Raw genomic sequence first — 23,043 nt, forward strand, 5'->3', positions numbered from 1 at the left:
GTGTGTGTGTGTGTGTGTGTGTGTGTGTGTGTGTGTGTGTGTGTGTGAGTGTGTGTATCAATGTATGATTTTATGCATCATATTAGGCAGGCCTGAAATATACCATGTAGCCCAGACTGGATTCAAACTAAAGATCCTCCTGCCTCAGATTCACAAGTGTTGGGATTACAGCTGCCTGTTGAACCTGGCCTTGGCTGGTTATCTGTTTAGTGTCCGTGTTTACCCTCTCCCCTGAGTATATTTGTAAACTTTCTTTTGTTTTCATCTTGTGAGTGTCTGGATAACTCTGGTCAGACCAGCTGCTTGCTGTACAGGTGCTTTGGTACTCCTTTCCCACAGCATTTTGAACCCAGTTTGATCCCATCTAAGGTCATGTTTAAAATTTTCTATCTCAGGAAAGTGTAATACATTTTAAGTTTTAAATTACTCTCTTACTCCAATTAATAATTAAAGTATTTTCCAGTGTCTTGCCAAGTTTAAACTGTAATTTAATAATTGGGCTTTTTATTTATTTGGTTCATCAAGTCAGGTAGTTGTGTGGAACAGTTTTGGTGAAGTGAAGGCCATTAATGCAGTGGTTTTCAACCTGTGGGTTGCGACTTCTTTGACTAACCTCTATCTCCAAAAGTATTTATGATTCATAACAGTAGCAAAATTACAGTTACGAAGTAGCAATGAAAACAGCTTTATGGTTGGGGGTCACCACAACATGAGAAACTGTCTTAAATGATCACAGCATGATGGGGGTTGAGAACCACTAGAATAGACCATTTTTAAATTACTGTATATAATTTATATATGTTGAATATATGTCTTAAATTTAATAGATTATAAACTTTTTTATATGTTAGTGTAAAATAATTTCTTTAATAGTAAGTTTTATTTTAGAAAAAAGCTTGTTATTTGGAAGTAATTTTCCAGTTGTGTACTGTTTGGCAACTTACTCAGAATATGCTAAATCTGTCTTATCTAATTTTCCTAAATGAAGTGAACTACCAGTATTTTAATCTAAAAGATGAGGAAAATAAAAATAACTGCTATTTCTGGATAAATACTGCTGTTACTTGGTATGCATATCAATGTTTGCCTTTTTCTGTTTAGAGTGTATGTCTGAACTAAAGGCTTTGTTTTGATTGGATGTTTTAGACGTGAACCATTTGAAACAACAGCTTGAAGAAGCTAACTCTGTGAGGCGAGAACTAGATGACGCTTTTAGGCAAATCAAGGCTTTTGAAAAACAAATCAAAACTTTGCAGCAGGAAAGAGAAGAGCTAAATAAGGTAAGCATATATGAGTGGATCCTTAAAGCTGTTTCTACATGTTTCATCTTTTATAATTAGAATATTGGAAGCATTCCTAATAAATGACAATATATTTATCTATAAAAATTTAAAATGAAATTTGCATGCTAACCTAAAATGTTAATTTAAAATGGTTTAACATTTTTCAAGATTGATTTTATTTTCAACTGTGTGTATGTGTGGGGATATGTGCACCAAAGTGTGTGCCTATTGAGGCCATGGGCCCGGGATCCCCTGGGACCGGAATTACAAGCAGTTATAAGTTGCTGAACATGGGTGCTGGGACCTGAGCATGGCCCTTTGCAGGAATAGTATGTGCTCTTAACCATTTTTGTGTATGACATTCTTCATTAGCTAATAGTAAGAAAACTCAAATTTTTAAGGTTTTGAAGTTCAGAATGTTTTGTTCATTTGGGAAGTTAAAAGTCTTAGCTTAGAAAGGAATGTTACTAGGAAGACACAAGAAAAACAAATAGTATATCTATAAAAATTTTAAATACAGATTTTAGGCCTTAAATGCTATTTTATTGTCTTAATTTGTATTTTCTAATTTCTAATGTGGTCATGTATCTCTGACACATCTGTCCATTATGTATTTTCATTATAACTTGCTGGTATGAACACTGTTAAGTTATAATTTAAAATCCCTTCCATGCTTTACTTGTTCTTTAAATGTCATTTTCATTTCCAAAGAAGCATGGGAAAAAAACTAAAGTCATTTTCATAAGAACTTTGTGTGTCATTTAAACACTACTAGGCATAGCAACAAAATTTATACATAATTGAGATTACATAACAACACAATAGAGAAAATAATATTCAAGCAGTAGGGAAAAGACTCAAACCATATGTTGGTAAGTACCGTGGATTTCATTAGCAATAACAAAAATGGAACTACGCCAGCCTATACAATTGAGAGATAAGTAGTTTTGCCACAGTATAAATTGTATTCAAGTTGTTTGGTATACAAAATACTGATTAATATAGAATGAAGTCCTTCTGGGGTTAAGTTATACGTCTAATTATCAGTAAGGAAATGGAGTTAAAAATAAAACAACCTTATGTTGATAAGGGAGATATTATAGATTAAATTGAATTAGCTGAGTACATTTTTACTTTCTATTTAATGCAGTTTTGAGTTTTGGTTTATATAAATTCGTCTAAACCGAGGGTCGTGTATAGCACTTGGCATTTATGGCAGCAGTTCTTTTTCCTTTAATAATAGTGGAGTAATATTAGTGATTTATAAGTTTGTGTTTATCAGCATTATTGCACAGTCAAATTTAGTTAACATAATAAGCATAAAAATCTGGCATCTTGACTTATAGAAACACGTTTTCTTTTGACAATTTTTACTACATTTTAATGCTAAAAACCCTGTAAGCATATTTTGAAATGACATTACTAGGGTTGAAAAGAAGCAGATTTACCAATAAGATATAATAAAAAAAAAAGTGAATTATGAAGAGGTGCTTTGGCTAATGTCTTATGGGCAGGAGGGAAAACATAACTTTCTTTGCATCCTAACTAATGCTTGTTCGCTTTTGTCTTTTTTATAATAACCATTTTGACAGCTGTAAATAATATCTAATTCTGGTTTCTTTGTTTTTGCTTTCTGTGGTGATTAGTTTATCTTGAATGTTGGCTTTTTCTGTGTCTTTCTTTGAGCACTGTGCATGTAGGGCCTCTGCTTATTTTTAATTAATTTAGCAAATATTTTGTTTTTATAATAATGTCTGATGTCTTCCAGATCCCAGTTTTTATAGTCTCTCACACAGTACGGAAGTTTGTGTGTTCAATGATGTTTCAAATGCTGTGTTAACTCTCTGAGTCAGTCTTGTCTATATTGGGACTTTCTCCTAACACAAGCTTCCTTCTCGTCTAACCTGCTTTGTCTAACTTCTTACATGGTGAAGGATCTCTAACCACATGTCTATTGATCAGTTGATGGTTTTCTCTTTACAAAATGCCTTAAAATTTTGCAGATTTTTTTCTGATTGTCTTTTGTTATTTATAAGAATTCTTGAAATTTTCCAATGTCTTTCACTAAATGTCCAGGATAAAGATAGCTGTCAGTGGTGTTTGTTTACCCTCCTTGACTAACCAGAGCTTGTAAGTGAAATGTGCATTTGTCAAGATACTTGTTAGTGCATTTGCTGGCTCATACATTAGTAAGAAATTAGAGATTTTTTTAAAAATCTCCTAAATTTTATTCTACTTTTTAAAATCTAGTCTTTGATATTTGTGCTTCTGAACACTAGAAACTCACTTTTGCTTACATGTTGTTACGGGATCTTACTCATTTTCCTTGGTCCCTGGTTCTTGTGATCTCAAGGAAAGGATTCTTTCAAGACAGAGACACACAGCGTAGATAGAGATAGGTGGGATTTATTGTAGCATAAAGTAGAACCCCTTCAAGAGTTGAGGGGGACAGTGGCCAAAGTAGCCTTTGTAAAGCACTGCACATTCTCAACGGGTAAAGTTGACAATGATCAAAGAGGCCACTGTGTTTACTTACACTTAGGTACGCTTTATACTATTTCTGAAGTCTTTTGAACAGCTTTTTCTGAAGGATGTTTTGTTGTCCAGGATATTGACGGGCCATTTGGATTGGCTCTTATGGAAGAGGATGACAATCTATCCTTGAATTCTCAATGTGCATCCTTCCAGCCAGGGCCAGAGATTTGACTCAGAGCTCATTTTTGTAACCAGCAATCAAGAGTCCTGCTGCTGGTTATGAGGGAGGAGTTTGTTACTATGAAACTCCAAACCTGCTAATACCTAACTAGCTGCCTAAGAATTGTGTTTTCCTTTATCCAGTATGGCTAACCAGTTACTTGTGTACAGAATTGTTCATTCCCCAGTTGTGTAATGGCACCTCATCATATAGCAAATTTTCTCTTGACATTAGTCTCTATTCCTTGAAAACTGTGATGAAATTTTCATTGAAATTATATGTCCTCTTGCAGAGGACTCAAGTTCAGTTCTCAGCACCCACATGGGAGCTAGCAATTGCCTATAACTCTAGTTCTCTGGGTATGATGCCCTCTTCTTGACTCTGCAGATTCTGTGTGCACCATGCACACACATAATGCATGCTAAAGACACATACACATAAATAAAAAGAAATTTTAAAAAGAGTTTGAGAAGGTAAACAAGTCATCACTGTCTGCCCTTCATGTCTTTAGAAGTAGTCCATTTCCTTCAGTGTTGTCCTGAGGTGAATTATTTTGGCTCTTCATGACCTAATAACTACTTTGATGGCCAGATTTGGTCTCTAGGTTGCAGATTTAGTAACATATATTCTTTTTACAAAACCGTAGGAACTAGTCCAGGCTAGTGAGCGATTAAAAAACCAATCCAAAGAGCTGAAAGACGCACACTGTCAGAGGAAACTGGCCATGCAGGAGTTCATGGAGATCAATGAGCGACTAACAGAATTGCACACCCAAAAACAGAAACTTGCTCGCCATGTCCGAGATAAGGAAGAAGAGGTGGACCTGGTGATGCAAAAAGCTGAGAGCTTAAGGCAAGAGCTGCGCAGAGCAGAAAGAGCCAAGAAAGAGGTTAGTAGCCAGGCAAACTCCATAGTATCTATGGAGTAGTACTTTCAACTGCACTTAGACTAGTGAAGTCATGTGCATTCTGTTCTTTAAGTTTTGATAAAAGTTATTTTGTAGTGTGGTACTAGTAACTAGTGTGAATCTCACCATTCAAGCTATAAATTCTTTTGAGGGAAGGTACTTTGAAAAACTAACCATGAAATCTGCACTTTTCCTTTTATTTTAAAGCTGGAAGTACACACTGAAGCTCTAATTGCTGAAGCATCGAAGGACAGGAAGCTCCGAGAGCAGAGCGAGCATTATTCTAAACAACTGGAAAATGAATTGGAGGGACTGAAGGTATGGCTGACTTTTATGACTCCTAATGGATTTTTGTCTCCATAAGCTTAATAGGAGTGTTAGCATACTAATTAATTTTGGTGAAGAATGAAAACTACCTGTGCTTCTAATCTAGTATTCTTAATTCTCATTCTTACTAGTAGGAAGCTGGTATGGATTTACTAATCACACCCAGTTGTTTGGTGAAGAGTAGGAATCCACAAAGGACTGCCTACCTGTACAAGATGTCCTGGTAATCTGAATACATGTGAATAAGAGACCAAGACTAGTGTCCTTGACATGGCGATGCTCATGTCACTAATACACATCTGCTCAGGACTCCATCTGCTTCCCACAATACCTACTCGTTCCTTAGGAGGTTTTCATACAATAACATTATCCGTAAAAGGTATATAATTGTATACCATATTTTAGTTCTTTTAGAGGTTCTAAGAATTTTTATTCCAGTAAGAATAATTTTCAGTAGGCTTGGTGGCACTGGGCTGTAGTCTCAGCTACTTGGGAGATAAAGGCAAAAGGGTTTCAGGGTCAAGTCCTGAGCAACCTAATGAGACCCTGACACTAAAGGAAAGGTGCAGAGTGGGCTGGAGGTTAAAGCTCAGTGGTAGGATGCTTGCCTGGTGTGCAGAAAGCACTGTGGTTTATTTCCCTAACCACTGGGAATGGACATGAATGACTTTAACAGATGCAAAGAGAGAAAAGCTTATACAATAGGAATCCCACTTCTTGCAGCATGTAATGCTTGAAGGATTCTAAAATGAGCTAATCTAAGACAAGTTAAAGTATGTATATGCAGGTTTATTGGAAGCAGCTCTCGGCTGCCATGCGTGGGAGGAGGGGAGAGAAAAAAAAAGAGAGGCACGTGCAGAGAGAGAGGAGAGCGAGAGAAAAGAAAGGAACCAAGAATGTCTGGATTATGTAGTGACGGGAGGGGAAGCCCCTGCCCCTGGGTTGGAAAATTCAGGATAGAGGGTGGGGTATGCCAGCCACGCCCTGCAGCAGGTAGAGATGGAGGGCTGCTGGGAGAAGCCCAACGTATAGATCATCAGTGTAACTTTGAGGTATTAGAACACTGGTTCTAACAGATAATATAGAGCTTTTACCCAATAACAGCAGAATGCAAATCCCATTTAAAGATGTGTGCTAAACTGCAGAACTGACCATAGCTTAGGCCACAAAACAATCTCAGTAAATGTAAAAAGGCTGAATTCCAGCAAAGAATCTTCTCTAGCCACTGGAACTGGAAACCAACAGAAGAAAACTTTGATGCTCAAAAATATGTGGGCATTAAACAGCACACCTGAAGCAGCCAGTGAGTCAAGGACAGCACACAAGGAAATTAGGATGAGAATGGAACACATCATATCAGAACTGTGGATGTTGGTTGTGAAGGCAGTGTTCATAGGGAAACTTGTAGCTCTAAATGCCTGTTTAAAAAGATAAAAGCCTCAAATTAATAGCCGAACAATATTTTACAGAACAGAAGAGAGGGCAGGAGAACAAGCTAAACTCAAAGATAGCAGAAGGAAAGAAAAAGATGAATGGAAAGGCTGAGGGTAGTGGCCCACACATGTAATCACTGCACTGAGGAGGTAGAGGGTGAAGAACGGGAGATCAAGGTTGTTTGGGATACATAGTTAGTTGAAAGTTAGCCTGTGTTGCGTGAGTTCCTGTCTCAAAACAAAACATAAAAACATTAGATCAAAAATAATAAAATAGAGAATAGGAAATAATAGTGAACCTAAAAGTTTATTTGAAAAGATTAACACAGTTAACAAACCTTCAGATAGATGGAACAGGAAAAGTAGAAAAGGATGGGTGGGTGCGGGTCTTTAAAATCAGAAACAGAAGTGGGTGTTTTATTTATGGCCAACAGAAAATAAAGGAACTGTATGCTGCTAGAATAGGTGACCTAGATAAATGGACAAATAAGCTAAAATGACTCAAAATAAAATAGAAAATCTGGACAAATTTGTATAGCTAATAAAAAAATTGAATGGATAATTTAAAATCTTCTGGGAAACAGGTTTGTGACCAGACTTCCCACTAGTGAACTGAACCAGAGATTTTAAGAACAGTTCAAATAAGTTTTGTTTATAATTACTACTTTAAATTAATAAGATAACTTAAATGTATGAATTATGTGATGAGCAAATATCAGCATTTCATAAAGTTTTTGTTGTTGTTGTTGTTGTTTTAAGTATCACTGTTGTGAACCTAACTGCTAGTCATTCCATACCACTAATATGTTAGCCTGCCGGGGCTCTTACAAATCGTAAGTGGCTTACACAAATGTTTGGTCGTCCGAGTCTGCAGGCTAATGCTCAGCTTCAGCATGGTGGAGTCAGCTTCCGGTGGGTTCTGGTTATCTCTGATGTCCCTTGGCTTTTGGCTGCATCCCTTGATACATCTTCACACCATATGGAATTCTCCTGTGTGCAATGTTAGTGTCCAAATCTCTTTTTTTTGTAAGGACACATTCATGTTGGGCTAGGGACCACCCTAATGACCTCATTTCACTTAATTCCTTCTAAAAGACACTGTTTAAATCAGGTCACATCCTGAAGTACTGGGTGGTTAGGTGTTCAACATACGAATTTAAGGAGACAATTCAATCCCAGACACTTACACCTTTTGTAGAAAGCATTTTCACTACTAAAAAATGATCATATTTATAATTTTAGTGATTATAAGTAATTAGAGAAGAATATCTGCAATCAGTATTCTACAGTTAAATGATAAGCTTTTAAAACGTTAAAAAATGCTTCATTTTATTTTTTGTGTATGAATGTTTTGCCTTCATGTATGTTAAGTGTGTGTCGTATACCCTGGAACTAAAGCTACAGGCAGTTGTGAACCACCGTGGGTCCTCCGGAAGAGCAATGAGTGCTCTTAACCACTGGGCCATCTCTCCAGCCTCTGACTTTTGTAAAAGGATAATTTCCATTGACGCTTGTGTGCTACTTTTTTATTATGTTATTTTGTTAAATGCCTAGAAATAAAGGGAGTAAATCATTTCAAAACACATATTTTTACAAATATGAAAGGCCAAAAAGTTATAGTAGTTCTTTGCATTTCTTGGTTTATTATGACATAAACTGTACTTTTCCTGTACAGTTTCTATTTGCCCATTTAATATTACAGTCCTAATATTTTCCTTGTCAATTCATATAAATTTTTTACACAGTAAATTTTTTTTCTTTTTCTTAGTTTTCAACATCTACTTTCAGTGCATCATTTGTCTTATAATTATATTGTTCAATTGTAAAACTATAGACTATAGAATATTTCTCTTTACTCGGTGTTTCTTCTGTTGCTACAAAGCTTGGCTTGTCATGAGTGATTATAAATATTTAGTTTTGTTTTCTTTTAGATTTTTTTATAAGGCTTCAAAAGTATTGAACTGTTGAATGTATTTGTAGTTTGTTTAGCGAAGTGGTATGTTTTTGTTCTCGTGTTGCTACTTGGTGATTCCAGTTCCACTTATTAACTATTGCCTTCCTCATTGATACTTCCATGTTGAATTCAGTTACTCATTTGGAGAAGATGTATATACAGTGATAACTGAATTAAAGATTCAGTGTGTATTTTAGTTGTTTGAAAAGCCTATTCCTGTCACTTCTTTTTTTTTTTTTTTTTTAGTATTTCCTTGGCTATTTTGAAATTTGTTCTTCACAAATGAGAAGAATTTTTTTTCATCCTTTCCTGTACTTCTCTCACCTCTGAAAGGGACTTTTTTATTAAAATTATATGGAAAATAATGAAAGCATAGGCATTTGATCTTTCAAGTAGTTGGTATTTTTCTATTTAAATATTTCATATTTATAAAGACTTGAAGTTTTTTTCATTAAAATGAGGAATATCTTACTGTTGTTATTCCTTATGGGTGTTATACCATGTTTTTGTTTGTTTGTTTTTACTATTAACATTTTTATTATGTTTTCTTGTTGCTTAATTTAATATCTAGAATTATTTTGGGTTTATCGTCTATGGTTTGTCATTTCTGATACTGGTATATCATTAGTATTTTTTAGGGAAACAATTGCATAGAAATAAAACTTTCTGTTTTCTTTACAATATTCATTCCCATTAAGTTTCATATGCTGGTCAGCCAGAGTAACTGAAATTCCTGTGATACAAGAGCGATAGACGAAGACATCCTTTCTGTTACAATATTTCTAAATTTAGTGGATGAACTTCTGATGTTTCACTATTATTATTTTGTCTGGCAGCTTAAAATACTTTAACCTGAACAATTTACTGAGTTCTCTATTAGTTTTATTGTAGAGCTTGAACTAATATTTTGAATTATTGAATTTTATTAAATACTTTTCAAACGTAAAGGTACTGTTCTGGAGAGATGGCTCAGAGGTTAAGAGCACTAGTTGTTCTTCCAGAGGTCCTGAGTTCAATTCCCAACAACCACATGGAGGCTCACAACCACCTATAATGAGATATGGTGCCCTGTTCTGGCCTGTAAGCAGAACACTGCATACATATTAAATAAAATAAAAATTTTAATGCTTTTTTATTTATTACAATTTATTCACCTTGTATCTCTACTGCAGCCTCTTCCATCTCCTTCCAGTCCCACCCTTTCTTCCCCAATGCCCCTTCCCCAGTCCACTGATAGGGGAGGACCTCCTCTCCTTCTCTCTGACCCTAGTCTATAGGTTTCATCAGGGCTGGCTACATTGTCTTCCTCTGTGACCTGGTAAGGCTGCACCCCCCGCCCCATGGGGAGGTGATCAAAGAGCTGGCCACTGTCAGAGACAGCCCCTACCCCCTTACTAGGGAACCTACTTGGAAACTGAGCAGGAGGTCTAGGTCCTTGCTATGCATGGTCCTTGGCTGGAGTATCGGTCTCTGCAGTCCCCCCACCACCAGCAGCCTAGATATTTTTTGGCTCTGTTGGCCTGTCTCCTTGTGGAGTTCCTGTTCCCTCCAGGTCTTTCCATCTCCCTCTTCTTCCATAAAGTTTCCTGAACTCTGCCCAAAGTTTGGCTATGAGTCTCAATATCTCCTTCGATACCCTGATGGGTAGAGTCTTTCAGAGATCCTCTGTGGAAGGCTCCTGTCCTGTTCCTTTTCTTCTCCTTTTGATGTCTATCCTGTTTGCCCTTCTGAGTGAGGTTTCAGCCTGAATGTAACCTTGTACAACCACTTTGGAAATCAATCTGGTGCTTTCTCGGACAATTAGGAATAGTGCTACCTCAAGATCCAACCATACCACTCCTAGGCATATATCCAAAAGTTGCTAAACCATACAACAAGGACATTTGCTCAACTATGTTCATAGCACCTTTATTCATAATAGGCAGAATCTGGAAACAACCTAGCTGTCCCTCAACTGAAGAATGGATGAAGAAATTATGGTACTTTTACACAAAGGAATACTACTCAGAAATTAAAAACAAGGAAATCATGAAATTTATAGGCAAATGGTGGGATCTAGAAAAGATCATCCTGAGTAAGGTATCCCAGAAGCAGAAAGACACACAGGGTATATACTCACTTATAAGTGGGTACTAGACCTATAATATAGGATAAACATACTAAAATCTATAATCCTAAAGAAACTAAACAATAAATAAAATAAATCTTAAAAATATTTTTTAAAAAGGCAAGGGTACCTGCTGAGGAGCTCACTTGGATTTTCAATCTGTCAGAGCAATGCATTTATTAATATATTAAACTTCCATCATTACTGACAAGAAAACTTACTGTTTTATGACAGGTTGTTTGTTTTTAGTTATGATTTAATTTTATTTTCAATATTTTATTTGTTTTTTTAAATTCTTACACAATACATGATTCATCTGAACTTAAACTAGTGATCTTGTCAGTATTGATTTCAGGGGAATTTTTCTTTGAAACTTCTTGTTTCCATTGTTGCCATCACAGCAGTCAACTAAGCAGACATGTTCCTGATGTAATTAAAACTGTGAAAAGGTGGTATGGGTCACAGACAGTGGACACTTCAGAGGTGTGTTCAGGTACCAGGCATTTCACATGCATAAGGGCAGGAAAGGTAAATGAATAAATAAATTGGGGCTGGAGAAGTTCAGTGGTTAAGAGCACTCACTGCTCTTCCAGAGAACCTTAATTTGGTTCCCACTACCCAAACTGGGCAGCTGGTAATTGCCTGTAACTATAGCTCCAGGAGGTGGTCCTTGGTTATAGAGGAAAGAGGCCGAGCAAGCCAGGAGGTGCAAACCAGTAAGGAGTGCTCTTCCATGAACATGGTTGGGTCAGTTTCCTTATTGAATTGTGGGGCATCTTTTTGGGTATATGCCTAGGAACTGCATAGCTGGATCTTGAGATAACACTATTCTTAATTTTCTGAGGAAGTGCCAGATAAATTTCCAAAGTGGTTATACAAGGTCACATTCCCATCAGCAATGGAGGAGGGTTCCCCTTTCTCTACATCCTCCCCAGCTTGCATCATATCATCCTTTGAGTTTTTGATCTTAGCCATCCTGATGGGTGTGAGGTGGAATCTCAGGGTCTTTTTGATTTGCATTTCCCGAATGACTAAGGATGTTGAGCGTTCGAAGTGTTTCTCTGCCATTCAGTATTCCTCTGTTGAGAATTCTCTGTTTAGCTCTATACTTCATTTTTTAATTGGATTACTTGATTTGTTGGTGTTTCACTTCTTCAGTTCTTCATACATTCTGGATATCAGCTCTCTGTCAGATGGAGGATTGGTGAAGATCTTTTCTTAGTCTGTAGGCTGTCATTTTGTTCTGATGACAGTGTCCTTTGCTTAATAGCCAGAATCTGGAAACAACCTAGATTTCCCTCAATGGAGTAATAGATACAGAAATTGTGGGACACTTACACAATGAAATACTACTCAGCAATTAAAAACAAGGAAATCATGAAATTTGCAGGCAAATGGTGAGAACTAGAAAAGATCATCCTCAGTGAGGTAACCCAGAGCAGAAAGACACACATGGTATATACTCACTTATAAGTAGTTATTAGCCATATGATATAGGGTAAACATACTAAAATCTATAGCCCTAAAGAAGTTAAACAACAAGGAGCACCATAGGTAAGATGCTTAATCCTCATTCAGAAGGGCAAACAGGATAGACATCAGAAGTAGGAGACAAAAAGGAACAGGACAGAGCCTTCTACGGAGGGCCTCTGAGAGACTGTACCCACCAGGGTATCGAAGGATATCCTGAGATCATAGCCAAACTTTGGGCAGAGTACTGAAATTCTTATGGAAGAAGAGGGAGGTAGAAAGACCTGGAGGGGACAGGAACTCCACAAGGAAAACAACAAAGTCAAAAATCCTGGGCCTAGGGCCACCTGCAGAGACATACTCCAACTAAGGACCATACATGGAGAGGACCTAGATCCCCTGTTCAAAGGAAGCTCATTGGCTGCTCAGTTTCCAAGTGGGTTCTCTAGTAAGGCATAAAGGGGCTGTCTCTGACATGAACTCAGTGGCCGGCTCTTTGATCACCTTCCCATGGGGGTGCAGCCTGGCCAGGCTACAGAGGAAGATGATGTAGCCAGCCTTGATGAAACCAGATAAGCTAGGATCAGATAAAAGGAAGGAAGACCTCCCCAATTAGGGGACTAGGGAAAGGGCACAGGGGGGAGTAGTGAGAGGGTGGATGGGACTGGGAAGAGATGAGGGAAGGGACTGCAGTAGGGATACACAGTGAATAAATTGTAATAAATATATAAATAAAATTTAAAAAATTTTAAAAAGTCCTCTTCCATGACCTCTGCTTCAGTTCCTGCCTCCATGTTTCTCCTTTGACTTCCCTCAGGATGGACTGTAACCTGAGAGTTCTAAGCTGAAATAAACCTTTTTCTCCCAGGTTGTTTTTGGTCATGGTGTTTAGCACATAATAGAAACCCTAACTAAGACAGTAGCTAATGTCTGTGACCTACATACTTCTATCATGGCCTAAGTGTGAGACTATTTTAGGAAAACAAGCCCTTTTCTCCTTTTCCTGAATGTTTTCCCTAAAAGCTAAAAGGCTTGCTTTTTCCTAATGGAGATATGAAGATGTTTAGAGCTGTATCATTTCTTTCTTTACAGTTACAAAAAAAAAAAACAAAAAACAAACTCCTTTCTTTTCTTCTTATACATTCTTATTCAACCATGTCCCTCCCCATTTTAAGACGTGAATTTAATGCAAACTTCTTGACTACTGCTTATTAGAGATCAGATGGTTAGATTTTTTTTTTAAACATATATCAACAAGAATACTAGGTAGAAATATAAATGTTGTGCTGGCTAGTTTTCATCAGCTTGACACAAGCTAGGGTCAACTAGGAAGAAGGAACCTTGATTGAGAGAAGGCCTCCATCATATTGCCTGTAGGCAAGGCTAAAGGGCATTCTCTTGATTAATGATTTATATGGGAGGCTCAGATGACTTGACGTGGTATCTAGACTGCTGATGGTCTGGGTGGCATAAGAAAGCAGGCTACGGAGGCCCTGGAGGGCAAGCCAGTAGGCAGCGCTCCTTTGCAGTTGTGCTGGACTTCTGCCTCCAGATTCCTGCCCTGAGTGCCTGGCCTCGCTTCCTTCCATGATGGACTGTGACGTGTAGGAAAAAAATAAGCCCTTTCTTCCCTAGATTGCCTTTGGACATGCTCTTTATCATAGCAACAAGGAGCAAACTAGAATAAATTTTAAAAGAAATTATATAAATGCCAACAAAAAGCTCAGATTAATTTCTGGTCATAGTAGGCAGGCTTTCCAAAATATCAGAGATACAGACCATAAAAGCATATAAACTGAGGAAAGTATTTGCAATATATGGCAGAGAAATAATAGCCTTACATATATATTTTTGTGTGAGAACATATATTAAAATGGCATGTATATATAGTCCCTGATAGAAAACAGTTATTTTATTTCTTTAATCTTTTGTCATCTATATAGCAAAAACAAATTAGTTACTCACCAGGAATCTGCAGCATAGAACATCAGCAAGAGATAACTAAACTGAAAACTGACTTGGAAAAGAAAAGTATCTTTTATGAAGAAGAAATATCAAAAAGAGAAGGAATTCACGCAAGTGAGATTAAAAACCTGAAGAAGGAGCTGCATGACTCAGAAGGCCAACAACTTGCTCTCAACAAAGAAATTATGGTTCTAAAAGACAAATTGGAAAAAACCAGAAGAGAAAGGTAAGAATCAAATTATTTTCTCATCTGGCAAATATCTACTAAGTGTATGTCGTGTACCAAGCTTAGGAAACTCAGGCCATAGGCATATCCAAGTCTCAGCAGGGACAATCAAGATGGTCAAGCAGAAAATTATAGTGCAACTTGGAAAAAGGGTGGGTGGGGGAGAGCAGTGTGGAAGCAGCGTAAGAGAGATGCAGGAAGGGCACTTTGTACACACAAGCTGCCCAGCAAGAAGTATGCCTGAGCTGGACCTCAAGGAGAGGGAATGTCTCATATTCAGAAAACAAGTGCTACTTGCTGTAGCACATGGAAAAATGTAGCACATCTATACATGGAAAAATGGGTGTGGTAAAAAATGAGACTTCAAGTAAATTCATGATTTAAGGTAAGGCCTTTGCACTGTATCCTAAGGGACTAAAGGAAAGTTATGTGATGGTGCTTGTATTTTGGAATGTTCACTTGCTACCTTGTAGAGAGTGATGTAGAAGCAGCCAAAGAAATCCAGCTGTAAAATGAGGTATAACTCCATAGATAGTATTGAAGTTGGAAGGAACTGTGATATATTGAGAGATTCTACTGAAAAGACAGAATCTGCAGGACAGAGGGAAGTGGCTATAAGAGGGAGCAGAAGCAGTTATCAGTAGCAGTGAGGGTCTAGGTTTCAGGCAACTGAATGGATGCTGTTGCCATTTGTCCTGTGTTATTGGAAGCATTTTTGCAGTTTGGTGCATTTTTGACAAATGTAAAGTACTATTGTATGTGCTTTGGTATGGGAGTGAACAGAAGTCTCTGTCCTTGTGGAACCTTCTCTCAGTAGGTGAAAGAAAATAAAAAGAATAAGGGAGATGTAGAACACATTACATAATGTCCTGTGCTAAAAACAAAAACAGAGGAGGAAATAGCTGTTAGTGGGAAGATTAAATTCTGTGAACAGCAGGGAAGAGGAAATGAGATGCTGGAAGAAATCTTACTGAGGAGGTTACTTTCTAGTAAAGAGTAAATAAAGAGTGAAATTTATGTTGTTGTGTAAGAACATTGTACACTGAGGAGGGCCCATCTACTCAAAAGTCCTGAGCAGGCCTTGCGAGTCTTACGTGCTCATTGTAAGCGAATTTCATATGTTTATGTGAAGTAAGCTAGTTTCAGGGGTAGAAATACATAGAACGCTGGGTGTTACTCCCGCCTTAGTGCTGTCATCTGAATATGATCGATCACTTAGGGCGTGAGCATAGATAGAGGAATGTCCTCACACTGAGCTCTGGGGCATTTGAGTCTGTAGAAACTGGGAGTTGAGGAAGAGCTAGCAAAGTAAATGAAGAGTGATAGCAAGAAAACCAGGCTAGTGTGGGTTTTTGGGACCCTGATCAAAAGAGCATGTCAAATCTGTCAATGTGTAGGACAGTTGGAAGTCTAGACTAAGAAAAGAGCTGCACATTTGTGTTTAACATCACATGACTTTGATGATGACAGTCTCAGTAGAAAAGTGGTCACAGGAGTCCTGAAGGAGAGCCAGTGGGGCAGTGTGCTTGAAGTTGTTACTGCACAAGCAGGCAGTGACATAAATAGTAGCTGGAGAGGTGTATCTCAAGTCACTGTGCTCATTGGTGGTGGTGGTGGTGTGTGTGTGTAAGAGCTCAGCCTTACTCAGTCATATGTAATTTTACCTATAGAAAAGAAGAGAATGTAGAGTCAGTGGCCCAGGTGAAGTTAGCTAGGAAGGTAGGTCTGGGTTTTGTGTTGAGTTGGGACTTTTGATGTGAATGCTCAGGAGACACTGATGTGGGATGTGTCATCAGTTTAAAGCCCCGGCAAGTTTCCAATACAGATCCCAAGCTCCACTGGTGTAGTAGATAGTAATTGGAGCCAGGTGATGAGGTTGAAATACCCTGGGAGGATATTGGAGAGGAAGTGAGCACCTGAGATGGCATTCTGAGGAACACTGGGATTTACAGGAAGGCAGAAGGACGCCAGTAGAAGCTGCATTCTCTAGAGGAAGGGTGGGCATCCCTGCACAGGTAGATTGCAGTGGTGGCACAGGGCGAGCTCACAGAAACGTTTGCTTTGCTTAGGTGGTGGGGGCAGACCTTCAATTCTAATATGGTGTGCTTATTGTCATTTTAACATATGACTTAGTTTGCTTAATGCTATTTAAAAAACAATGGCTTTACATGAAAGTTTACTCAGTTTATTAGTGAACATATTCTTCTGAAAAGCTTCTTTACAATTTTTTCCGATTTTGTTTTCAAAGTTACTCCTATGTCAGGAAAGATTTCTTAATATAATTAAAAGTGACATTTGGGGCTTTAAATACTACACATTTGCTTGCAGACTGGATGTTTTTTTTAATTTATAATTTATCTTTAATAATCAAGTATTATAGGAAATGTTAGGGTCACCCATTACTAAGGTCTTTTATTCACTTGAAAACAATTATATAAAATTACTCAGAATTGATCTGCACAGAATTTTATTTTAGTGCTAACATCCTCTAACTGCCATAGACACAAGTATATTTTTTAACATGACAACACAGTCTTCAGAAACAGCTTCCCCCTTATCTCTTAGGTGTTTAGAATGGTTTATTTCCAAACAGTCATAAATCAGTCTTACCTCATAAATATGCTTTATATTATTTGTTGTGCAGGTTAGTGTCTAGCTGTAGGAAGAGAGAAGGGCTGGGAGTATTGAGCAACTACTAGAAATATAATGGTGACTGTATATATTTACAGATACAGTCTAGCGATGAGAAAAAGAAATTCCATTGTGGCCCAGATATTCGCCAGCTAACCTGCTCCTTTAATTACACATTCTAGTGTCTCTGTCCAGTCACAGTGAACAAGTAGGGCTCAAGCCTCTCCCCGGCACCGGGCTTTGCTCAGGTGTTGTGATGCAGCGTGGGTGGATATGACAGCTCAGCAGCGTCTGTAGACTAAGTGCGCCTGAGTGCGGTTTCCAGGGTAAAGGGCTAGGATGTGGGACAGTCCAGCAACAGTGAAGTGGCAGGCAAGCAGTCGGCCAGAATGCTGTCATTTTCAGTGAAATCGCTTCTGTTGTAGCAGTTTCTACTATCACTTGGAGACTCAGAGGGCACTCAGAGAATGGTGGCCTCCGTCCTACTGTGGGGTCCTTACTCAGAAGGTCCTCTGAGTGTTCTTGGGAATGACTGTGGTCACTGAGCAACCGGGAAGTAGAGCTTTTACTCTATCATCCTCCCTGTCTGAGCTGGGAGGAGGTGGCAGTTACTGTCACTTTCATTTTGGTAGCTTATTCATCAACTTTCCCTGATTGTACATTCTCTATTAGTCACTTCATCTCAAATATTAATTGTGATATTACCAAATTTTATTTTCTTTATAGACTTATCTGAAATTAGTTCACTTACTAATTTTTTTCTTCTAACACTTGAATATAAATTCTGTAAGCAGGGCTTGTTCACAAAACTCAAGAATTTATTTGTTGGTGCATTTTATTTTTTAAAGAAAGAGTCTCACTGTATAACCCTGGCTGGCCTGGAACCCACTCTGCAGACCAGGCTGGCCTCCAGACCAAGATCACTTGGCCTCCTGAGTTCTGGGACTAAAGGCACACACCACCATGCCAGACACACTTGGAAAGGTTTTTTTCATGCCTGACCGTGCATATCACCATACTCTGTTCTTTGTGGCTGTACCTATAGTTCAGTCTGATTTCTTTGTGTTTGCTATGTAACTGTTATATAAATAATTTTTTTTAGTTGAATTTTTACTCAATTCTCTCTTTTGATTTTCTGTTTTAAATTGTGTTAGTCAAAGTGAAAGGGAAGAATTTGAAAATGAGTTCAAACAACAGTATGAACGGGAAAAGGTATTATTAACTGAAGAAAATAAAAAGTTAACAAGTGAACTTGATAAGGTGAGTGATTCGATCTCATTTGGGGAGCTGCATGCTGGGTGTTAAGCACTGTGCTTTCTATCATGATGGTCACTTTATAGTCACTGTGTTATTTACGGTCCTTCTTATCAGCTCTCCACGTTTGTATGGCAGGTTTTTGTTTTACCCATTCCATTGTGGCCAGATACGTGCCCCCTAACCTGCTCCTTTAATTACACATTCTAGTGTCTCTGTCCAGTCAGAGTGAACAAGTGGGGCTCAAGCGTCTACCCGGCCCAGGACTTTGCTCAGGTGTTGTGATGCAGTGTGGGTGGATATGACAGCTCAGCAGTGTTTGATTTGTGTCCGACTCTTAGTTTTGTCTCTTCCGTTATTTTGCCCTCTTATACCTCTCACCATCACCACCTTTTTCTTTTGAGACAGTGTTTCATAGAGCCCACGCTGGCCTTGAACTATTTTATAGCTGAATTTAGCCGTGAGTTACTAATTACAGGCATGCACCACCATCGCCAGTCCATTTGTGTGTGTGTGTGTGTGTGTGTGTGTGTGTGTGTGTGTGTGTGTTTGTCTGTGTATGTAGGGACTTACTAATCATAATGCATTAACTAAAGTTATATGCTAACAAGTCCTAAGAGCTGCAGTTGACAGTGTTAAGTACAAGGACTTATGGTGCTGTTCGAGTCCAGTCATCAGCTCAGGATCAAAGAACTGCAGTTTCTCCTTGAAAACAGCTGTCAGAGCTCCCTTCTCCCTGGAGGGCCCCTCTGTAATGGAGGATAATCTTTGTTACTCACTCTTACTCAAATACCAGTTTCACCACCGAGTATCCACATAGACATATTTATAATAAGAATTGACCGAATATTTGGGCTCCTTTATCCCAGTCAAGATGACATAAAAAATTGAAAACAGTATGATTTCTCACCACAGAAACAGTTCTGTGAAAAGCTTTTCTCAGAAAAAAATGTCTCCATCAACATTACATGTTTAAAAGATTGACTTAGGATCTCTGAAAAAGTACAAGAAAGAAAAAAAAAAAACACAACAGCTAATGGCAGGTGGGGACCATTCATCAGAAAATGAGAGAGTATCATGAGATTTTTTTTTTTTATACATGACATACATGAAAAAAAATTTCCAAGCATAGCAGCAAACCCTAACAAATCACTGAAAAAACAGCAGGAGAATAAAACAGCACTAACAGAATTACAAAATGAGTGGTAAAACAAGGTAGTCAGTATAAACATAAGTGTAAGAGTTCACAGCATGGAATAATTCGTAAGTTGACTTTAAAATAGCTATATATAAAATATGTTCAAGAAAGGAGATGTGGTGAAGAATTTGAACAAACAACTATTTTATACATAATAATCAAGTAGAATTTTGAAAAATTAAATTACCAAAATACTTAATAGAAAATTTTACCAGCATATTAGAAACATGTAAATACACAACTAACTAAACAAAAAAAAAAAACAAAGATTAGGTTTGGACAGAGCTCCAGAGAAAAGCTAAATCAAAACAAAAAAGAGGGCCTAAAGTTGCGGGAGACATGACATGATGACAAGAACAAACATGCAACTATGTTTTCCCAAATGGAGAGGTGAGGGAGACTGTCACAGAGACAGTAGTTGAAGAGTTGATGGCCTGAATTACCCAAAGCCTGTGTCTCTGTGTGTATGTAAACAGCCATATATTTTTAAATGCCTGAAACTATGAAGGTGCTCAGTCATGGAACTACCCAAAGCAGGAACCAACTAGAATCCTAAAAGCAGCCAGAGAAGGCAGATGGTGCTCAGGGGGTAAAAGACTGAAAGCTGAACTCTGAGTAGGAGAGAAGAAAGAAAGCAATCCAAGAGAAAAAGAAATGGCACTTTCCAAACACCGAAACAAAGTAACTGCCACTGTAAAATGTGAATGTTAAGTTTCATAAAGAAACCTGTAAATAAAATACTTCAGGCACATCAGTCATGTCACATTTTCAATGGATCATGACTTAGCTTAACAAACTATAGTTGGTTGTTGTTTTTTTTTTTTTCTTTAGCATGTTGAAATAGAAATCAACAGTGGGAAGTTTGTTTTGAAATGTTTGAGTGTGTGTGTGTGTGTGTGTGCGTGTGTGCGTGCGCGCTCTCGCAGGTGTACAAGAGGCTAGAGGTTGACAGTGGTATGTTCCTCAGTAGATCTTTCTCCCCGTCCCAACCCCCTTTTAAGCTCAGGTCTCTTGCTGAAGTTGGATGGTGCTCACTGCTTCAGCTGGACTGGATGCCCAGTGAGCAACAAGGATCCTTACGTCACCCTATGCTGGAGTTACAAGTTCCGTGTGCATGCTGCCACACCTGTCCTTTTTACATGTGTACTGAGGCCCAGAACGCAGGTGTTCATGATGCACAGCAAAAAGTTATTGACTGAGCCATCTTCTCAGCCTCAAATTTAAATTTAGTTACAAATGTTTATATTTAAAATGAAAGAGCCTCACTTTAAAATAATATATTTTACAGATAAAGTTATATGATTAAAATGCATTTTTTTTCCTGGAAGACAAGTGACAGAAGATTGCTCTTGAGAGATGGGAGTCATTGAAGTTGAGTGTTGGGCTCATGAGAATTCACTTACAGTATCTATTTGTTTATAACCGTTAAGTACATTATTTAATTTTCTACATTCTGTTGGACTGATATTCATCTGTATGCAGTTTCCTCTTATTTTTATGATCTTCAGTTTTATTATATAATGTAGATAGCTGGCCTACCTGCCTGTTTGTCTGTACATCATGTGCCAGTGGAGGCCAGAAGAGGGCACTGAATCCCCGGTGGGAGTGCTGGCTGTTCTTCAGGGGATCTGGTTTTGATTTCTAGCCACACACATGGGGGCTCACAACCAGTTTTGTTTGTGCTTGTAATTCTTTATAAATTTTAAAAAGTTAACAGGACATTTGCAGAAAAAGAGGGTAGGATGGGAGAGGAAGAAGGAAGAAAAGAAAAAATCTGTCCTGCAGAATTGGGTGATCGTTCTCAAGTTGTGGAAAAATAGTCACAATTAGAACCAATTTCATGTAGAGCTTGGGGAAAAGCAAAGAAAGTGGAAAAATTCAAAGAGCTCATTATTACCAAGTTCTTCAGTGTGGTGTGGAATAATAACATTTTTAGTGAAAGATTATACATTATTAGATGGAAAAATAGGTGTTAAGTATTGTAGTGTCCTGTTCCTAAAAGCCACTCATGCCTTCAAACTCCCTTCCAGCTCACTGCATTGTATGAGAGCTTAAGCTTGCGCAACCAGCACTTGGAAGAAGAGGTCAAAGACCTAGCAGACAAGAAGGAGTCAGTTGCCCACTGGGAAGCCCAGATCACAGAGATCATCCAGTGGTGAGTGCTCTTCCAGACTCTACGCTGGGGTCGTGGGCTATGACAGGGTTGGTGTTACTGAGTGCCTAGCCCCCTTCATCATCTTCATCCGCCATGAAAATGAAATTAAGCTTTCTAAGATTGGAAAGGTGAGCCTTTAAGGAACTGAAGAAATGTTCCCACTTGCTTTTGATATTCTCTGAGATAAATTCTGCTATATTTATGAGAAAAATGTAGAAGATGACAGTATTGTTTATAAGTATATCAGTTCACATACAGCATTTTTAAAGTCTTAAATTGTTGGGGCTTAGCTTCACAAATTATTTCCTGTACTTTCAGGACTAATTTGGAATATTTGGCCTATGAATTTTGTCATCTTAATTTGCTAAATGGTTGTTACCATGCTTATAAAAATTTGCATGTTTTATACTACATGGAGAAAGTGGATTCCAGTGAAGACTTTTATTTCCTAACAACTTTTATATTTCTTTTTATATTTTTTTAAATCTCTGCCCATTTTAACCTTTATGTCAAAAAAGCTAGTTCATATATATATATATATATATATATATATATATATATATATACACACACACATACACAAACCAGTTAATTATTTATTGAGGATTTTAATTTCTTGTTATATCAGCTTAATTTGTTTTCTGTTTTTCTTTATATAGTTTTCTAACCCCTTCTTAAAAGTGAATAAATTTTAAGTAATTTTGCTCTAATAACTCAAATATATCTCTACTGATCTAACTGTAGAGTTCTTCTGATATGCCCAGATTGTAGAAATTTACTTGTGTTCCAGAAAACAGACCTGTTAGTTTATCAGTGTTTAATTCATATCCACATACTTGGGCTTACATTTAAAAGGGAACATTTTAACATGTATCCAAATTTACAATGGTGATGAATAGTAATAAAGGATAGGCCTGAAAAATTGCTTTATAAGCTGTTCTTCCAAAGCCTGTGATCCTAGAGCACACTCTGTTTTCGAGTGACTATGACAATGGGAAATCCTGATGAAGGAAGGAAGAAAGGATCTTTATTCATTTATTCATTCAGTGATTCATTTGTTCATTTTTAAGTTCAGCTCTCAGCATGTCCTCAAGGCTCACGTCAAATACTTGGTCTTTCAGAAGGGAAAAGGTGTCATCATCTATACACTGCAGTGAGACAACTGCCACACTAATAAAATAGACTTAGATGTCACAGTGAAACATGGTTCATTTATTGACTGGCCCGTAATTCAGTTTGAAATAACTAGAAATTCCAACAGTAGGACATTTGCTTTTTTAGAAAGTGTATATGTATGTGTGTATGCTAGAGGCTGACTTTGGGTTTTCTCCTCAGACATTCTACCTTTTTAAAAAAAATTATGATTTAACAAATTTTCAGTTTAAAATCATAGTGGTTTTATCAGCTGTGTGATCTTAAGATAGTAACTAGAAACTGT

At 37.7% G+C, this 23,043-nt stretch overlaps 1 protein-coding gene across 7 annotated transcripts in view; it reads left to right on the forward strand.

Annotated features, from left to right (window-relative positions):
- Positions 1–23,043, forward strand: part of Cdc42bpa (CDC42 binding protein kinase alpha) — a 217,125-nt gene that overhangs the window by 139,450 nt on the left and 54,632 nt on the right. For 6 of the 7 annotated variants that reach the window (XM_055608986.1, XM_055609009.1, XM_055609024.1 and 3 more), the window contains 6 exons: positions 1,147–1,280; positions 4,625–4,867; positions 5,093–5,203; positions 14,120–14,367; positions 18,153–18,258; positions 21,481–21,605. In XM_055608986.1, the coding sequence (XP_055464961.1) occupies positions 1,147–1,280; positions 4,625–4,867; positions 5,093–5,203; positions 14,120–14,367; positions 18,153–18,258; positions 21,481–21,605 (967 nt within the window). The remainder of the gene's footprint in view (positions 1–1,146; positions 1,281–4,624; positions 4,868–5,092; positions 5,204–14,119; positions 14,368–18,152; positions 18,259–21,480; positions 21,606–23,043) is intronic. The other variant, XM_055608987.1, reaches the window with a different exon arrangement.

The sequence above is a fragment of the Psammomys obesus genome, unplaced genomic scaffold (assembly GCF_907164565.1).
Source record: "Psammomys obesus unplaced genomic scaffold, mPsaObe1.curated_primary_1811, whole genome shotgun sequence".
NCBI classification, from domain to species: domain Eukaryota; kingdom Metazoa; phylum Chordata; class Mammalia; order Rodentia; family Muridae; genus Psammomys; species Psammomys obesus.